The sequence below is a fragment of the Pseudonaja textilis genome, chromosome 1 (assembly GCF_049901715.1).
Source record: "Pseudonaja textilis isolate UNSWEBS1 chromosome 1, rPseTex1.2, whole genome shotgun sequence".
In the NCBI taxonomy this organism is placed as follows: Eukaryota; Metazoa; Chordata; class Lepidosauria; order Squamata; family Elapidae; genus Pseudonaja; species Pseudonaja textilis.
In genome coordinates this window covers 214,519,111-214,534,195 of record NC_141990.1, presented here as the reverse complement: position 1 = coordinate 214,534,195, position 15,085 = coordinate 214,519,111, and the positions used below count along the sequence as shown (strand labels likewise).

Here is a 15,085-nt window from a genome sequence, read left to right as displayed (position 1 = left end):
GGCCACTGGCCGGCAGTGGGCGTGACCTCCCTAGACGGTCGCAGCCAATAGGAAGGGGAAGCTCTTTCTCTTCGCGCCGCCCCTCTCTGGGCTTCCTAAACCTTCTCCGCTTCTAGAGGCAAGGAAGGCGGCGCTCGGAGCTTCTCATCCAGTGAGGAGCCAAGCGGTAGTCTGACACGGGGCGTGGCCTCGCTCGGCAGCCCCGCCCCCTTTCCCCACTGGCAAACGCGAGAGATGTACCAGGGTAGTGGAAGCAGCTGTTGGAGAGAGGAGGCGAGGAGAGAGGAAGGAAGCGCGAAGCGGGGGTCTCGGGATGAACGGCGCGGCCCGGGCTCTCTTCGACAGCAAGGAGCGCGTCCTGTTGCTGGGCGACAGTTTCGAGAAGCAGCCGCGCTGCGCTTTCCACACCTTGCGCTGTAAGTCGAAGCGGGTGCTTTAACTGGGGGCTGAAGCAGGCGGGGAAAGGTGGCGGCGGCGGCGGCGGCAAAGTTGACGCTTGCTTGGAAGGCTCCGCGAGTGAGAGCTCCGGCTTAGGAGCAGTGGGGACCCCTCGGCTGTTAAAGTCAAGCCGTAAGGCAAGGGACCGACAAGAAAAGGTTGTGGGGTGTTGTATGTGTAAACGTGTAAAGTTCGGGGACCGAGACTCAAAATCTGTGCCAAGGGAATCGCATTTTTCAGGACCCTGGTTGTTTTTAGCCTGAAAACTACCCCTGTTGGCGTTTTAGAAGCCGGGAGTCTTTCTAGGGAGAAGGGGCAGTTGTTTGTGTGTGTGTGTATACAGTACATAGAAATCCACGCCCTCAATCAATACATACACACAGGGTATATATATATATATACATATATGGGTGTGTGTGTATGGGTGTGTGTGAATTTTATATATGTGCATTACACATATAGGTTGAGGGTGTGGATTTGTTACATAGTGAAGCAAAACTCAGACCCAGGCTGCTTTTCCACGCAGGAGGATCAAGGGGTATAATTATCAAAGCAGTGGGTATTGTGTAAAGTCAGCCTGTCATAAGGGGATTAAACGTATGTTTCGTTCTGTGACTTCTCAGCTTAGTAGGTTTAAGGCCCTCTGCCTTTTTTTTTTTTTAAAGGGAAGAGCATTTCAAGAAACGGGTAAGGGGAGCCTGGTGAAATTGACTGAGAGGTGATTGGCAGGGAAACAAAGTTGGAGGGATTGTGGCATGGCTTGTGGGTGAGAAGGCTTTGAAAAATAAACTGGTTTTCCAGAGGTTGCCCAACCACCTCCCTACCTCTCATAAGAGACAAGTGTTGAATAATAGTTCCTGGCTAGGTGAGCTTTTATAGGTGAGAGCATATTTCAGGTATAAATATCTAGGATGTAGAACAGTGTATTTTGAATTGGATTCTTAAAAACTGTTTCATTTGTATGAATGTTCTACTTACTTTCTTCTGTGTGCTTTTAAGCATTTCAACAGTTATCTCTACCCAAATCATATTTTTCTGTTCATAGATGGAAAAGATCCAATTTTTAGAATGCTTGTATGCGTTTTGGGGTGTGACAATGTATTTTGTACAATATATAGGGCAACTATTTGGCAGTGGATCCTGTTATATTTTTTGCAACTGACATTATTGTTACAGAATTGTAACCTGAAGATTTATATTTATTTTAGAATAGAGCTGCTAAGCTTTACTTTAACTTGTAAGGTTAAGGGCTTGCAATTTGAAAGCTGAGGATACATTTATTTAAAACTTAAGCACTCTGCAGCGTCAATAATTAACAGCACAAGTTAACAGGATCAAGGGCACATTTGACATTTTTAGATAAAAAAATTCAATAACACCCTGGAAGTAAACAAACTAGGTTTGTAACTTTTTAATCTTATGAAATACAAATATGAAATAGAGTAAAACATTTCTTCGGCTCATTAAGGTGTGCCTAGTATTATTTAGCAAAAAATAAACCTGACATCTAATGTCTTGACATCGCCTTTCCATAATTTAAAGCCCTGCATATGTATTGGATAGTACCCCTAATCAGTATATCTTTGGAGAGGTATAGGTTGGATTAGAGCAGTGATTAATTCCACTGGATAGGAATATGTATTACCAAAATTGTAACTCCTATGTTATATGGGTGTGGGAATGTGCAGCTGAGATATTATTTCGATTTGAAACTTGAAATATATCTTTCTTTCTTTCTGAATCTTCTTTATTTTCTGTTGAATGTGATAATTAGTTAGAAATGGAGATCTGTTTAAAATAGATGGACGTGTTTTTGTAAAAGAGTGCTGCTTAGAAATGCAAAAAAATTAGTACCTTTTCTGTAGCAGTGCCTGCCCTCTGGAGTGAAGTTCTCCCTGAGGTTTGAATGTACACGCACATGCGCGCACACATACACACACACACACAGATCCCTCAAGTTTCAAAGGGCCCTAAAGACCTGGCTCTTTGCCCAGGCCTTTTGTTGAGCATAATCGAACTCCCTTTTCTTCTTTTTCTTTGTTCCCATGAAGGTTTGTTATCTCTGCCATCTTTGACCTTGTTCTGTTATGGACTTTTTTGTGTGTGTTTTAATTTTTTTAACTATTGGTAAACAGCCCAGACCCTAGGAGTTGATTGGTATGGGAACTTAATTATTAATTTATAATAAGTAATGGATTACTCCTAAGGACTACTGAATAAGACTAAACAAGACAGATTAGCTACTAGTAGAAAAGATTTCCATTGAATAATGTAACTTTTCATTTATCTTGTAAGTTGATCAATATTTATGTAATCATAAATATTTATGATTTTATTCAGATGACTTCAAACCTGCATCAATTGATACATCTTGCGAAGGAAACCTTGAAGTTGGTAAAGGTGAACAGGTAACAGTAATGTTGCCAAATATTGAGGTAAGATGTTTGTCTTCCTTAAAAAGGCATAGCTATATCTTAAGTCTGATTACTTTTATGTAAGTGCATGAAGAATATAATTCTCAAGGTAGATCATGCAGATGGGTTAGGATTAGGGTTCTGTTTTTCTGCAATTGGTACTGGTTGCATGTGAGACAATAAGTAGCAGGAAAATCCTTGTGTTGATTCCTGCATTCTTCTACCAGTTTAGAAGTATCTTTGGAATAGCTGCACAAAAGTGATTAATGCTGACAGAATAAAAGATCTGAAGTAGATATATAAGAATGTAAATAATTCCTAATACAAAATAAATACATAAGTTCTTTCTATTTTCACCAAATTTCTATTTCTGAATCTGATCCTGAGATGCAGAATCTATATTGATGTATTTAAAAGCCAACTTTATTATTTTAATGTATATGGCTTTTCATTTTTGATTAGACAAGCTCCCCCATGGTTTGCAGCTTTTGCTAATGTTAAACATGGGCTGATTATCTTTTACTGAAAAAATTATTCAGTATTTTTGTAATATTTTTTTCTTTTCTTTTTTCTTTTTTCTTTCTCAGTTTCTAATGGATCTTTCCTCTGATTCATTCTCTAGCCAAGAACAATACTTTTTCCTTTATTTTCCTTATTTTTTTTTTAGTGTGACTCCATTGCTCTGATGTGCAAAGCAACTTTTACTATTTTTTTTTATATGCCAGAAACCTTCAACTTTTAGACAGTCTAATTAAGGAAAGGTGCTGTGGCAAATTGTGCAATTCTTGTTCCCTACCAGTCAAAACTTCTCAAAAAGCAGGCAACTTTGTGTTACTTAATTCTCCTAACTTGTTCCTCTTCATATGTCAAGAACAACCATTACTTACATTTCTCCTTGTTAAGTGTGGAGTTTCCTGGTTTGTTTGGCCACACCTGATAGGCTGAACCAAGTGGGAAAGACCAGATAGCAGGCACAACATGATATGATAAATAAGAATATTTGTAGCTCAAGCGGCTTGGTACTTAAGATGTTACCTAGTTTGGGTAATGAACCGTCTGCAAGAAAACAGCCAAGCTCAGAACCAAAGACCCCGCACTACATGATATGATTGGTGTTATTTGTGACATATGAAAGAGGCTGAAATTGATTTGATGAAAACATATAACACTCCCTTTGATGAGGGAGATTCATCTTCAATTCTGTTAAGATATTAAAATATTTTCAGTAAACAGTAAATTAGAAAACCCACATAGTTACTCTTCTGTGATAGAACAGAACTGTAAAATTGCTGTATGTAATCTTGAAGCAAACTAGTATTTTCAAAAGTAGTTTGTTGCACTATAATTTTGATAAAAAATTCAACAGTAAAAAAAAAGAAATGGAGTAATTCAGGGCAGTAATGGCTTGCTGATGCAAACATAAACTTCTTTTTTCATAACTGGGATGGATGTTAATTAAGATGGAATGAAATCCTTTGTGGTTATATGATAAACAAAGGGTAGGAATTAATTGAGCTGGGCTGGACTGAAATCAGTATTGTGTGCAAAACCTGAAAATCGTAATTTCATTATGAAACATGAATCTTAAGATTGGTTTCCCTTTTCAGTTTTATAATGAAATAGAGACTTGAGGCTATGTGTGAAATTTGAGGGCTTTTTATTATAAAACATAGAGCTCTGCCCTAAGAGAGAAAAAAACTTGTAGTGATACTAGTAATTCTTTTTTGATTTAAAATAGGGCTCTACTCCACCAGTAACAGTTTTCAAGGGTTCCAAGAAGCCATATCAAAAAGAATGCATCTTAATAATTAACCATGACACTGGCGAATGTAGACTAGAGAAACTTAGTAGCAATATCACAGTGAAGAAAACAAGGTGGGTAGAAAAAATAGCCAAGTTGTTCCTTCTTAAAATGTGACAGTTGCTTTGGGATAAAAGTTCTGATAAGCCTTAGCTTTATATGTGTTCCCTTCCCTTATCATTTTCCAGCATAAGTAGGAAGTGCAATGCGAAAGCTGTCTCTTCTGCTTGGATTTTAATATCAATCATAGCTTGTGATTCAGATGTAAATTTAAACTATGATTAACAGAAACAAAGCTGTTATGCCAAACAGAGAAGAGAGTATGGAGGTTCAAAGCTCTTCTAATTTTCTTTCTGTTGTACTCTATTGCATGTTCATATCACTTGTATAGTGGCTATTGAAATATACGGTATTTTGGAAGATTTCAATGAAAAATGGGATTTTTAAAAAGTTCTATTCTGTCTCCGGTCAATTCCTATTTGCTTTCTTTAACTTTATTTCTTAGCATGCTCCATCTCTTTAATGTTGTATACTGGAACAAATTTAACTATTTTCCTGTAGAATAACCAAGTTTAGATTTGTTTATTTTAATAAAAACTTCAGCACATGTTCATGAAATAACTAGGCTGTAACAACTGTGTTATGGTAGGAGATACTATATTTATCCACATCTCAGACATTCGTGTATTTTGTATATTCTTTAAAAAGTGTTCAAAAAGCAAACTACTGCATATTTTTCAATAATTTTTTTTATTGATCTGATTGATGCAGAGGTGAAGGCAGCAGCAAGGTGCAGTCTCGTATTGAGCACCACCAGCAGCAGTTAATGAAACACACGAATAAGATGCCAAACAACCACAAATCTTCTCCACCAAAGGAAAAGGTGTCTCCCCCTTCTCCTATGGATGATATTGAAAGAGGTAAATTATAGCTATATTCCTTGAGACACTGATTGTGGAGTGTCTCTGTAACTTGAAGGCTTTGAGACCGAAGTTTTTTTGCTTAAATTGTCCTTGGGAAGGTAAGTCGGTCCAGGTGGGGTAGCAGCTTCAGATTCTGCTGGGATTCATATGATTATGTATTCACAACTGATACCCTGACTGTATGCAGAATAATATATAATGTGGGAAGGTTTTTAATTATTTTTTGTTTCAATTTTCTGACTGGTTAGGTTTACTGGTGTGTAGTGGTAGATGTTATATAACTATATATAACTATATACAGATTTATTGCCTATGTTTAGTTGTGATCTAGAGATACTTATCTAATGCTCATCCATCCTCTAATGAATTCACTATAGTAAAATTTGCTCCCTCATCTGAACTGCAGGGCTCATCTCATAAAAACATATCCATGTGTTTTGAATGGGTGGGTGTTTGGAGGGGGGGGCGGAGAGAGAGAGAGAGAGAGATTAGAGATGGATATTCATGCCTCCTGTTTGGATTAAAATTCATTAATCTATAATTATTGTCCATAGCTCCAAAGGTTATGAGAGCTATAGTAGAGGGTTTTTTTTTTATTACTTCTGGTACTGCACTGGTTGCAATAGACCAGGGGTCGCCAACCTTTTGGACCTCAGGGACCACCAAACTCATAATTTTAAATCCCAGGAACCACTAACTGGTTCTGTGGGCATAGCCTAATTTGTGTGTGTGGCTTGGTGGTCATGTGACTGGCTGGGCATGGCTTGTATGTAAATATTATAAATATTTATATAAATATGATATTTTTATAAAAAAGAGCAACATCTACCCAAAATCAGGCAAAGCAGGCAGACAGATTGAGTTGCTCACAGAATCACAAATTCATTCAGAGATCAATCTATCTGCCATCAGTTAGCTCAGTCTGTCACATAAAATTTGCTTGCAAGCAAACTCACAAAATTAACTCACAACACACCATGTATGGAAATATTGAATTTTTTATATAAAAAGGAGCAACTTTTACCCAAAACCAGGCAAAGCAAGCAGGCAGATTGAGTTGCTCACAGAATCACAAATTCATTCAGAGATCAATCTATCTGCCATCAGTTAGCTCAGTCTGTCACATAAAATTTGCTTGCAAGCAAACTCACAAAATTAACTCACAACACACCATTTATGGAAATATTGAATTTTTTATATAAAAAGGAGCAACTTTTACACAAAACCAGACAAAGCAGACAGGCAGATTGAGTTGCTCACAGAATCATTCAGGATCTATCTATCTGCCATCAGCTATCTGAGTCTGTCACAAAAAAATTGCTTGTCGTGAGTCTGCACTGAATAATAGAACCTCCAGTCCTAAGGGAGGTTTGGCTGTGCTTAAAAGCAGAGCTGAAGATCTAAAGACGAGCTAGAAAGCAAGAAATCCAACCATTTTCGGCTTCCTAGCTAATCTAAATCTCCGGGCACAGCAGAACAGCTGATGGCTGGAAAAAGGAAAAATAGCAATTTAGCAGGCATGTTTGCCGGGTGAGGAATGAGTGGATGGGAAGGGTTCCTGTGGGCCATGTGGGCAGCGCAGTCTTGTATTTCTGCACAGCCGGGATCAATTGCTTTGTGGGGGTGCTCTGGGGGTGAGATTTCTCTGCAGCCCACCAGTTGGGGAGCGCTGCAATAGACCATATGTCAGCCTTCCCATTGATCCTTGATTCTTGCCAGCAATAAAAATAAGTATGGTGTGGTATAATAATACAAAATCTCATGCTACACTAAACAGATATGTAATTGAGTTGCTGTCTGTCTGTCACCTGGATTCTTTAGTCATGTTGATCCTGTTTATATATTCTCTTGGTCACTATCCTCATTCTTTACATTTTTTGATAAGTCTCTAATTTCTTTTTTTAATTATTATTAAATTTCTTTGCCGTTCATCTTGCTTTGAAGTGACTCCGGGAGGCTTACAGCATTAAAAGCAACCAAACCATAAAAGATCAATATTTCTAAAAGCAATAAAGATAGAATTAAAATCCAAGTGAAGTTGTAGTTAACAGATGTGGGGTGAGGAAGCAGGATGCACTTGGAGGGGGGGAGGGGTTTTTTCTCTTATTTCATCAATCACCTCCAGTGTGATACTCTCCTGTTGCAGCCCCAAGACATTTGCCAGAGCCAGGTCTTCAGGCTGTTATAGAAGGTCAGAAGGGTGAAAGCCGATTTCGGGTGGGGGTGGGGTAAGATGTTTCAAAAGGCAGGAGCCACATCAGAGAAGGACCCCCCCAGTCCAAATTCCCCGATCTTCTCCTGGACCCCCCAGTCCAAATTCCCCGATTGATGGAGAGGGAGCTGCTTATCCCCTTTGCTGGCATAGGCGTGGCGAGCCAATCCCATTGAAAGTTTTCCCCTTCTATTAGATTTTGGTTTTATTTTCACTAAGATTTTGCATGGATACGCATGCAATTGTCTAGATTTCAGGTACTATTTTCTGTGGATGCTGCTTTTCAACAAAATTGGGGTCATACTGAATTTTGATCTTTTGAATAGGTTGGAAGTGATGCCATTTTTTCCCTTCCATTAGTAACAGTAGGAATGTCATACTTACTTTACATACTATGTAAAGTAGAATAAGCTTCCAGCTAAAAACTGTGGCAGATGACTAGGAAGAATTTGGTTGGGTGGTAAATTAATGTTAAAAAAATAGTAGCTTCTTGTACTGATGGCCAGGGCATTCTTCTCAGCATAGTCCTTGAATACCCAGGGGCAGAGTGGGGGAAAGCATACAGGCAGGTGTTTCTTTTGTGACTCAACTCTGACTGGAAAATCTTGTCGTTTAGTTTCCCGAGTAGCTGCTTAAAAAAAGTACCCACTTGCTGCAGGGTAGGGTGTTTAAGATTACATTAAAATGGAGAGTTTCTTTTCTAAGGTTGAATGTTTTGTTTAAGATTTTTTTTTTTCTGAGTCACACAGTTCCGAAGTGGTTGCCCAGCATTCTGCCAACCTGACTATTACCCAGCAGGGAAAGACCTTCCAGGAGTGGGGTGGGGTGTAGTGTGGTGGATAGGAATGGCAAGAGATTTGTTTTGCGTTGCCAGTTGGATGGCTAGTACTGTTCAGGGCATAAGTGAAATGGGCTCCATTTAATAAAATCAGACATGCAGAAAAGTATTCTTTAATGAATTAAAAATTAAACTGGAAGGCAACCTGACAAAAACTGCCTAAACTAAATTAGAGGCTGTGTAGACATGCAGAATTCAAGATCTCTTGTTGCTAATGCTGAACTGTTTGGTGCTGATCATGAAAGCTTTGGTGAGACTAGATAGATAGATAGATAGATAGATAGATAGATAGATAGATAGATAGATAGATAGATAGATAGACAGACAGACAGACAGACAGACAGACAGACAGATTGTCATAGAGAAAAGAATGAATGCCTCTGGTCCTTCTCCAATCAGTTTTACTCTTTGATATTAAAGGAATAATTGTGAGGTTTTAGTTTCCTTTAAGCCCTAAAGTCAGAATGGGGATTTAACCCAGCCATTGTTATGAAGGAAAGTTTAACATAGTTTGCCTAGAATCTGAGTGAGGTTGGCAGTGCCCAAAGCTCATCAGCAAATCCCATACAGTATAATACTGCTGTTGCTTTAGGTTTATTAGAAGTAGCACAGTTTAGACTGGCTTTGCCTCAAGATTGAAAATGCTGCATGGCAAATAGTATTTCAAACATTAGCTACAGCCAGAATAAGAGTTGTATAGAATTGCTGGGCTGTATGGGGGAACTGCTGAAAATCTTGGCTTGCTTGGTTTTGATACAGAAGTAGTAGTTTTTGAATTCCAAAATGCAAATATAATTATTAAAATAATCAATACAGTTTTGATTAGAATACCAGTTGGTCTCCATCTGTCAAGATATATTGGCTGGTGGTGTCTGGAAGAAGAGCCTTTTCTGCTGTGGCCCCTGATTTTTCCACCAGAGGTGAGATCTGCCACCATCCTCTCGGCCAATCAGAAGGGCCTTAAAACTTGGTTCTGTGGGTTGACGTGTGGCCCTGATAGGTTGCTCCATGCTGGGAGTGGTTGGTGGAATAACAGGAGATTCTATCTCTCTGTATTGTTTGTGCAACTGATTTTTAGTCTTTATCTAATTCTGGTTAATTTTAATGTTTTTATCATTTTGATTTTATTCTATTGTAAACTGCCCACAGTGACTTTTATATCAAGCAGTATATATAGTTAATAAGTAAATAAATTTAAAAAATGTAAAAGGTGCATTTAAAAAAAAAGAAAATAACATTTCTTTAGACTACGGATTAGTTTCAGTGACATATGGAGAACATAAGTAAGTCATTTAAATGCTGACATATCTGATTTTAAGTTGATGCAATTGTTTTATATAATGCTATTTTATTACTTTATTGAATGTTATGGTGTATTATGTTTCTGTTGTCTGATATCCCAAAGTGAAAGGTCAACTAAATATGCTATTAACAAATTATGGTATAAGTGCATTCTTATAACCTTTGGAACCTGTGAATCAATCATCTTTACTTTGCTACATGCTTAATAACTGAATCAATTTGATCTATGAAGCCTGCTCAGAATATTATTGCTAACCTAGAATAGAGTTTTGTTTGCTACTGTGTCATCCTGTCAAAAGTTGATCTACAGTGAACATATGATCAGCAGGATTTATTTGTCCCAGGTCAATTTGGCCCTTCCCAATGCAGATAGATCTACTAAGAATATCAGCTGTAACTGTTAGTCATTTGATTAAACTCTAATAATTGTTGCCTAATAAGCTATAGAGGGATGAGAAGTTTTGCCATGTTGCTTCTGCTGCTATCACTTTAAAAAACAATGATGAAGCAGGTTTATTCATACATATTTTGTACTTGCTCCTCAGGGCTCTACATCAATATTTAAGATTGCTCAAATAAAGAGAGGTTTGAAGACCCTTTGCCAGGTTTTTTTCCCAAGAGCATTTGTGAATAATCAGTATCAGTTTTGTGCAGAGGCCAGGATTGAAATTAATTATTGAAGAGTCTCCTTAAGGAAATACATAAAACATATTGAGCTCTGCTTCAAAAAGCCATCTTATATAGTTGGAGTTTTTCTTCCTTTTTCAGAACTGATATTTTCTCTTTTTAATCTATGTTTTCTTTGAGTAGGGATTTCAGCTTTGGGAGAATCTGATCCAATTCTAACCTCTGTACCACATAATTAATAATTTCCCATCAGGTTTGTGAACTGAATGTTGTGATTATGTTTGCCTTTGTTTTTAATTCTCCCCCCCCCCTTTTTACATCATATCTTTCAGAGCTAAAAGCAGAAGCGAAAATCATAGAGCAAATGAGCAGCTCTGATAGTTCATCGGAATCAAAAAGTTCATCTGCTTCATCAAGTAGTGAAAACAGCTCTAGTGATTCAGAAGAAGAAGGATCAAAGCTATCGCTTCCCTTGTCAATGCCACACCTGCAGCCACCGCATCCCATGATGACAGTATCACAACAGGCATTCCCAGATGTGGATATTGGATATCGCAGAAGTCAAGAGAGCAGTGGCCGTTTGATGAATACGCTGAGTAAGTCATGAAACAAAGCATGCTATGTTAGACTTGGGCATGAGGAAACCACATGCTGTTAGTTACAACTTTCCAGGCATAGATTTCAGTTAGACAGCAGCAGTTTGAATTAGAAGGTGGGATAAAAGTTACACTGACCTCTCATTATGCCAAATTAAAGATTATGGTAAAAACAATTCAGCACAGATCTACGACTGGTTTCGGGACTTGGGGTTTTAAAACAATTTTTATCTAGAAGCATTCATAAATTTCAGAAATGATCTCTGCAGTATAGTTCACATTTCACTGCAGTAAAATGGTTATCTCCAGGGCTGCTTTCCTAAGAACTGATTTGTGTATAGGACATGACATTTTTGCCTTTTACCTTATAACAAACAGGTTATACTCCTGTTTACTAGTCAGTCACAGCCTTTATCACAACCTAAAGCAAAGCAGATAGATAGATAGATAGATAGATAGATAGATAGATAGATAGATAGATAGATAGATAGATAGATAGATAGATGAATGAAATGGTAGATTCCTACCTTATTTTCCTGATCCAAAAATAGATCAAAGGATTTTTCCTGCTTGATTCTGGAATATCATATATAATCAAGAACATTGGGAATATAAATTGTAGCTTAACTGTCAAAGCTAGTCAAAAATGATGCCACCCAATCTTTTGTTTAGTTTATGCTAATCTGTATGTATCTATAATATGTACTGTATCTTTATTCAGTTACACTATTGTCGGACTTCATTATTAGTGTTGGCTAGAAATGTCTTGGATTATATAACAATTGATACTAATAAAGAGTTATTTATTTTCCTGGCAATTTATTTAATTTTATTGCCTCATTGAGATTTTTTAAAAGTCTTATAAGAAAATCTTGATGGTTTGAATGTTAGTATTAATTACCCCACATTTCTATATTTAAATGCTTCTTTTATTTAAAAAATACTAACATTTTAAATATCCTTTAAAGACGCTGCCATTTTTATCATAAGTGTAGACATGAGAAGTATAATTTGCAAATAATATGTTCCACCTGAGGACAATTGTACAGTGCCAGAAGGTGGATATCTGAATTTGATCCAAATATATAGAGTTGCATAAAAGCTGTAAATACTAGGGAATATATATGATTTTCTGAATCTTTCTCCTCAAATATTACAATATATGTTCATAGACTTTCCCTTTTGGTTTGTAATCTTGCTCATCATTAATTATACCTTTATGTCTGGCCAGAAGTCCTTTTCTTTCTCAATTGACCTAAATATAGAAGATAAACTCTAAATAACTTCTCCCAATTAGTATTTTACTAATATTGCCACCCACCAAACAGTATTTTGACAAGGACAATTATTAATACTATTGTCTGTTCTATTGCATGTCATACAAGTTCCATTCCTCAAACTTTTTGTGAAGGCTAAATTGCAATCACTTGTAACTAGTTACTTTCCCTCTCAAAAAGCTGACCTTTATTTTAATTGACAAATTCAATAAGGTTGAGTAATATTGAAAGCTATTGAAAGCCTGGTGGATCCTGTGTGTTAGGATTAAAAGATAAAATCAGAGATCAGTGATTGGAAGCCCTGTGCCTTTATTTGTAAAAAGAAATGCAAGATATAGAGTGAAAAGCACAGAGTCCGGATTCAGATTATGCTGTTGGATTTGATTGCTAATGCTTCTTTACTATGGTGTAACTTGCCATTTTGATTTTAGGAAACGATCTCCAGTTGAGTGATTCTGGAAGTGACAGTGATGATTGAAGATGCTTTTAAATTTTGAAGATGCATTATTTTCCTTGCTGAAGATGAAAAGACATTTATTTTGCACTAAGTAATAAAATTAGAACCATGTTATGAACTTTGATAATGAAGTTGACTTAATTTTTATGGCATGAAGTTCAGCATTCCTTCTGCCATAACTTTATATGGCTGTTTTAAAATGTCTGGATATTGGATATTTTAGCCAAGCCAGAGTAGCTTCTACTACCTCCTTTACTTAAAAGTTGAAACAACTAACTATTATGTGTGATTTGAATGTGGAGGAAATACTTGTTTATAATATACATATTTTGGACAAAACTTTTTCTTGAGCAAACATGTTTATAAGTGAGAGAAAACAGTTGATATCTGTTACATTTTTATTCTTGGGAGCTAATGCTATTAAAGTACTTTCTAATCAATAGTACGGGACTATTCAATTTTGTGTAACAATTGAACTGTAATGAACACAATCTGAAGTTCCAAATTTCTTTCTAGCCAGCAGTTTTGCTAAATTTCTTGTCTTTGGTAATAATCAATTAATAGCTTTAGTATCTTGGCAATTAAAGATATATCATTATATAACATAAATATGCTCTTCAAATTCTGTTAAGATCAATGAATTGTGAATGTATGGCTGAGAAATAATAAAATATTTATCATTTCCTTAATAATTTCTGTGGATATTGGAACATTTGTGATCCCTTTGCCCTTTAAAACTGATGTAAAATAGAGAGATGATCTCTGAACTCATAATTACAAAGAAGTTACAAAGCATGCAGGCAAACATCATTCCATAATAAGTGTATGTGGACCACTCTAATATTTTACTACACTGAAGTGAAAAATTTACCTATGTCTGTATCCCAACAATTTGTCTCACAAAAATAGCCATTTAAAAAGTCTAAAGTAGGGTCCAGTAATTTACTACACATATTATTAGTGTGAATTCTAATACCGTGTTTCTCCAACAATACAGCCTCCACCAATAGGAAGGCCCAGCATGATTTCTAGGCATGAGGTAAAATTAAGCCCTGCCCCCCAAATTTAGGCCTATTTAAACTATGCATTTCCCCATCATTTCTCACATTGTTCATTAGAACTACACGAGGTGAAGAGAAATGGGGGGGAAGGGGGGGGAAACTTGCCTTTAGGAGCACCATGCAGGTAGCCTAGGCTAGAATACCCTGATCTACTACCGATAGAACATTGGCCAATAGAAGCTCCCCGAAGGCAGAGTCACCAACTGCTTCTATTGGCCGGTAGAAGCAGCCTTGGGGCGAACGCTTGTGTGCACTCCCCTCATCATGACGCCATTTCTATCGGCTGATGGAAGCTCCCCAAAGGCAGAGTCACCAACCGCTTCTATCGGCTGGTAGAAGCAGCTGGAGACTCTGCCTTCGGGAAGCTTCCATCAGCCGATAGAAACGGCCTCGTGGTGAGGGGAGTGTGCATTAGTTGTCTTTGAATCTACCAGCAGGGCAAGAGAGAAAGCACACACGTATCTGTGTCTGGATAAAAATTGTGAGATTGCGATGGAGGAAATGGGAGAAAAGGCCTTAACCCAAATGTGTTCTTGTTTGGCTTTCCTGCCCATTCTCTGATCAATCTCTCCGGGGCAGCTTTTGGCCTAAAATTACCCAGGTCTCCCCTCAGCTAAAGGAGAGGGGAGGTCTCCAAAGACAGTCCCTAACCTCTGCCATTTGAGAAGACCGAACTCATTGCTTCTCAAAGTTAGACCTGCAAGTTTTTCAAAAGTTCTTCTGAACACCTCGGACGTCTGATGAAATCCAGAAATGTCTTGTGATTGAACTCAATTAAAAAAAGAAAAAAACCTGCACCTCGTCGCCAAGTCCCTGGTTTTACGGCTCCTCTCATCCTGAATTATGTCGAAATAAGGGATTCCGAGGCTGGCGTGGGTTAATTGGTTAATGATGGGTGCTCTTTCAGGTGCTCAGAGAGAAAGAGAAAAGGCATCGATGAAGTTCTCAGACTCCTCCCAACTGTTAGCGCCACCCATGAGCTGTGGCAGGATTGCCTCGGATCATATGCAGAGTGCCTTCGTCATTCAACTCTTCCCCCCATGACTCAAGGTTCATACTAAAATTAGGCCTGTCCAATCAGCCCCTGCAAATATTCGGCCTTCACCAGAGCAATAGAAAGGACGGTTTAGCTTCTCTCT

The 15,085-nt window shown here is 37.7% G+C and overlaps 1 protein-coding gene across 2 annotated transcripts; it reads left to right on the top strand.

Annotated features, from left to right (window-relative positions):
* The first annotated feature begins 223 nt into the window (after positions 1–223).
* Positions 224–13,577, top strand: EAF2 (ELL associated factor 2). 2 transcript variants are annotated; one of them, XM_026707925.2, is made up of 6 exons: positions 224–416; positions 2,779–2,873; positions 4,591–4,727; positions 5,425–5,573; positions 10,888–11,151; positions 12,860–13,577. In XM_026707925.2, the coding sequence occupies exons 1-6, from the start codon at positions 314–316 to the stop codon at positions 12,904–12,906; spliced, it is 795 nt and encodes a 264-aa protein (XP_026563710.1). In that variant the 5' UTR covers positions 224–313; the 3' UTR covers positions 12,907–13,577. The 2 variants fall into 2 exon arrangements, with proteins under 2 accessions (XP_026563710.1, XP_087776562.1); XM_087920436.1 differs by lacking the exon at positions 224–416 and adding an exon at positions 2,342–2,489.
* The last annotated feature ends 1,508 nt before the right edge of the window (positions 13,578–15,085 follow it).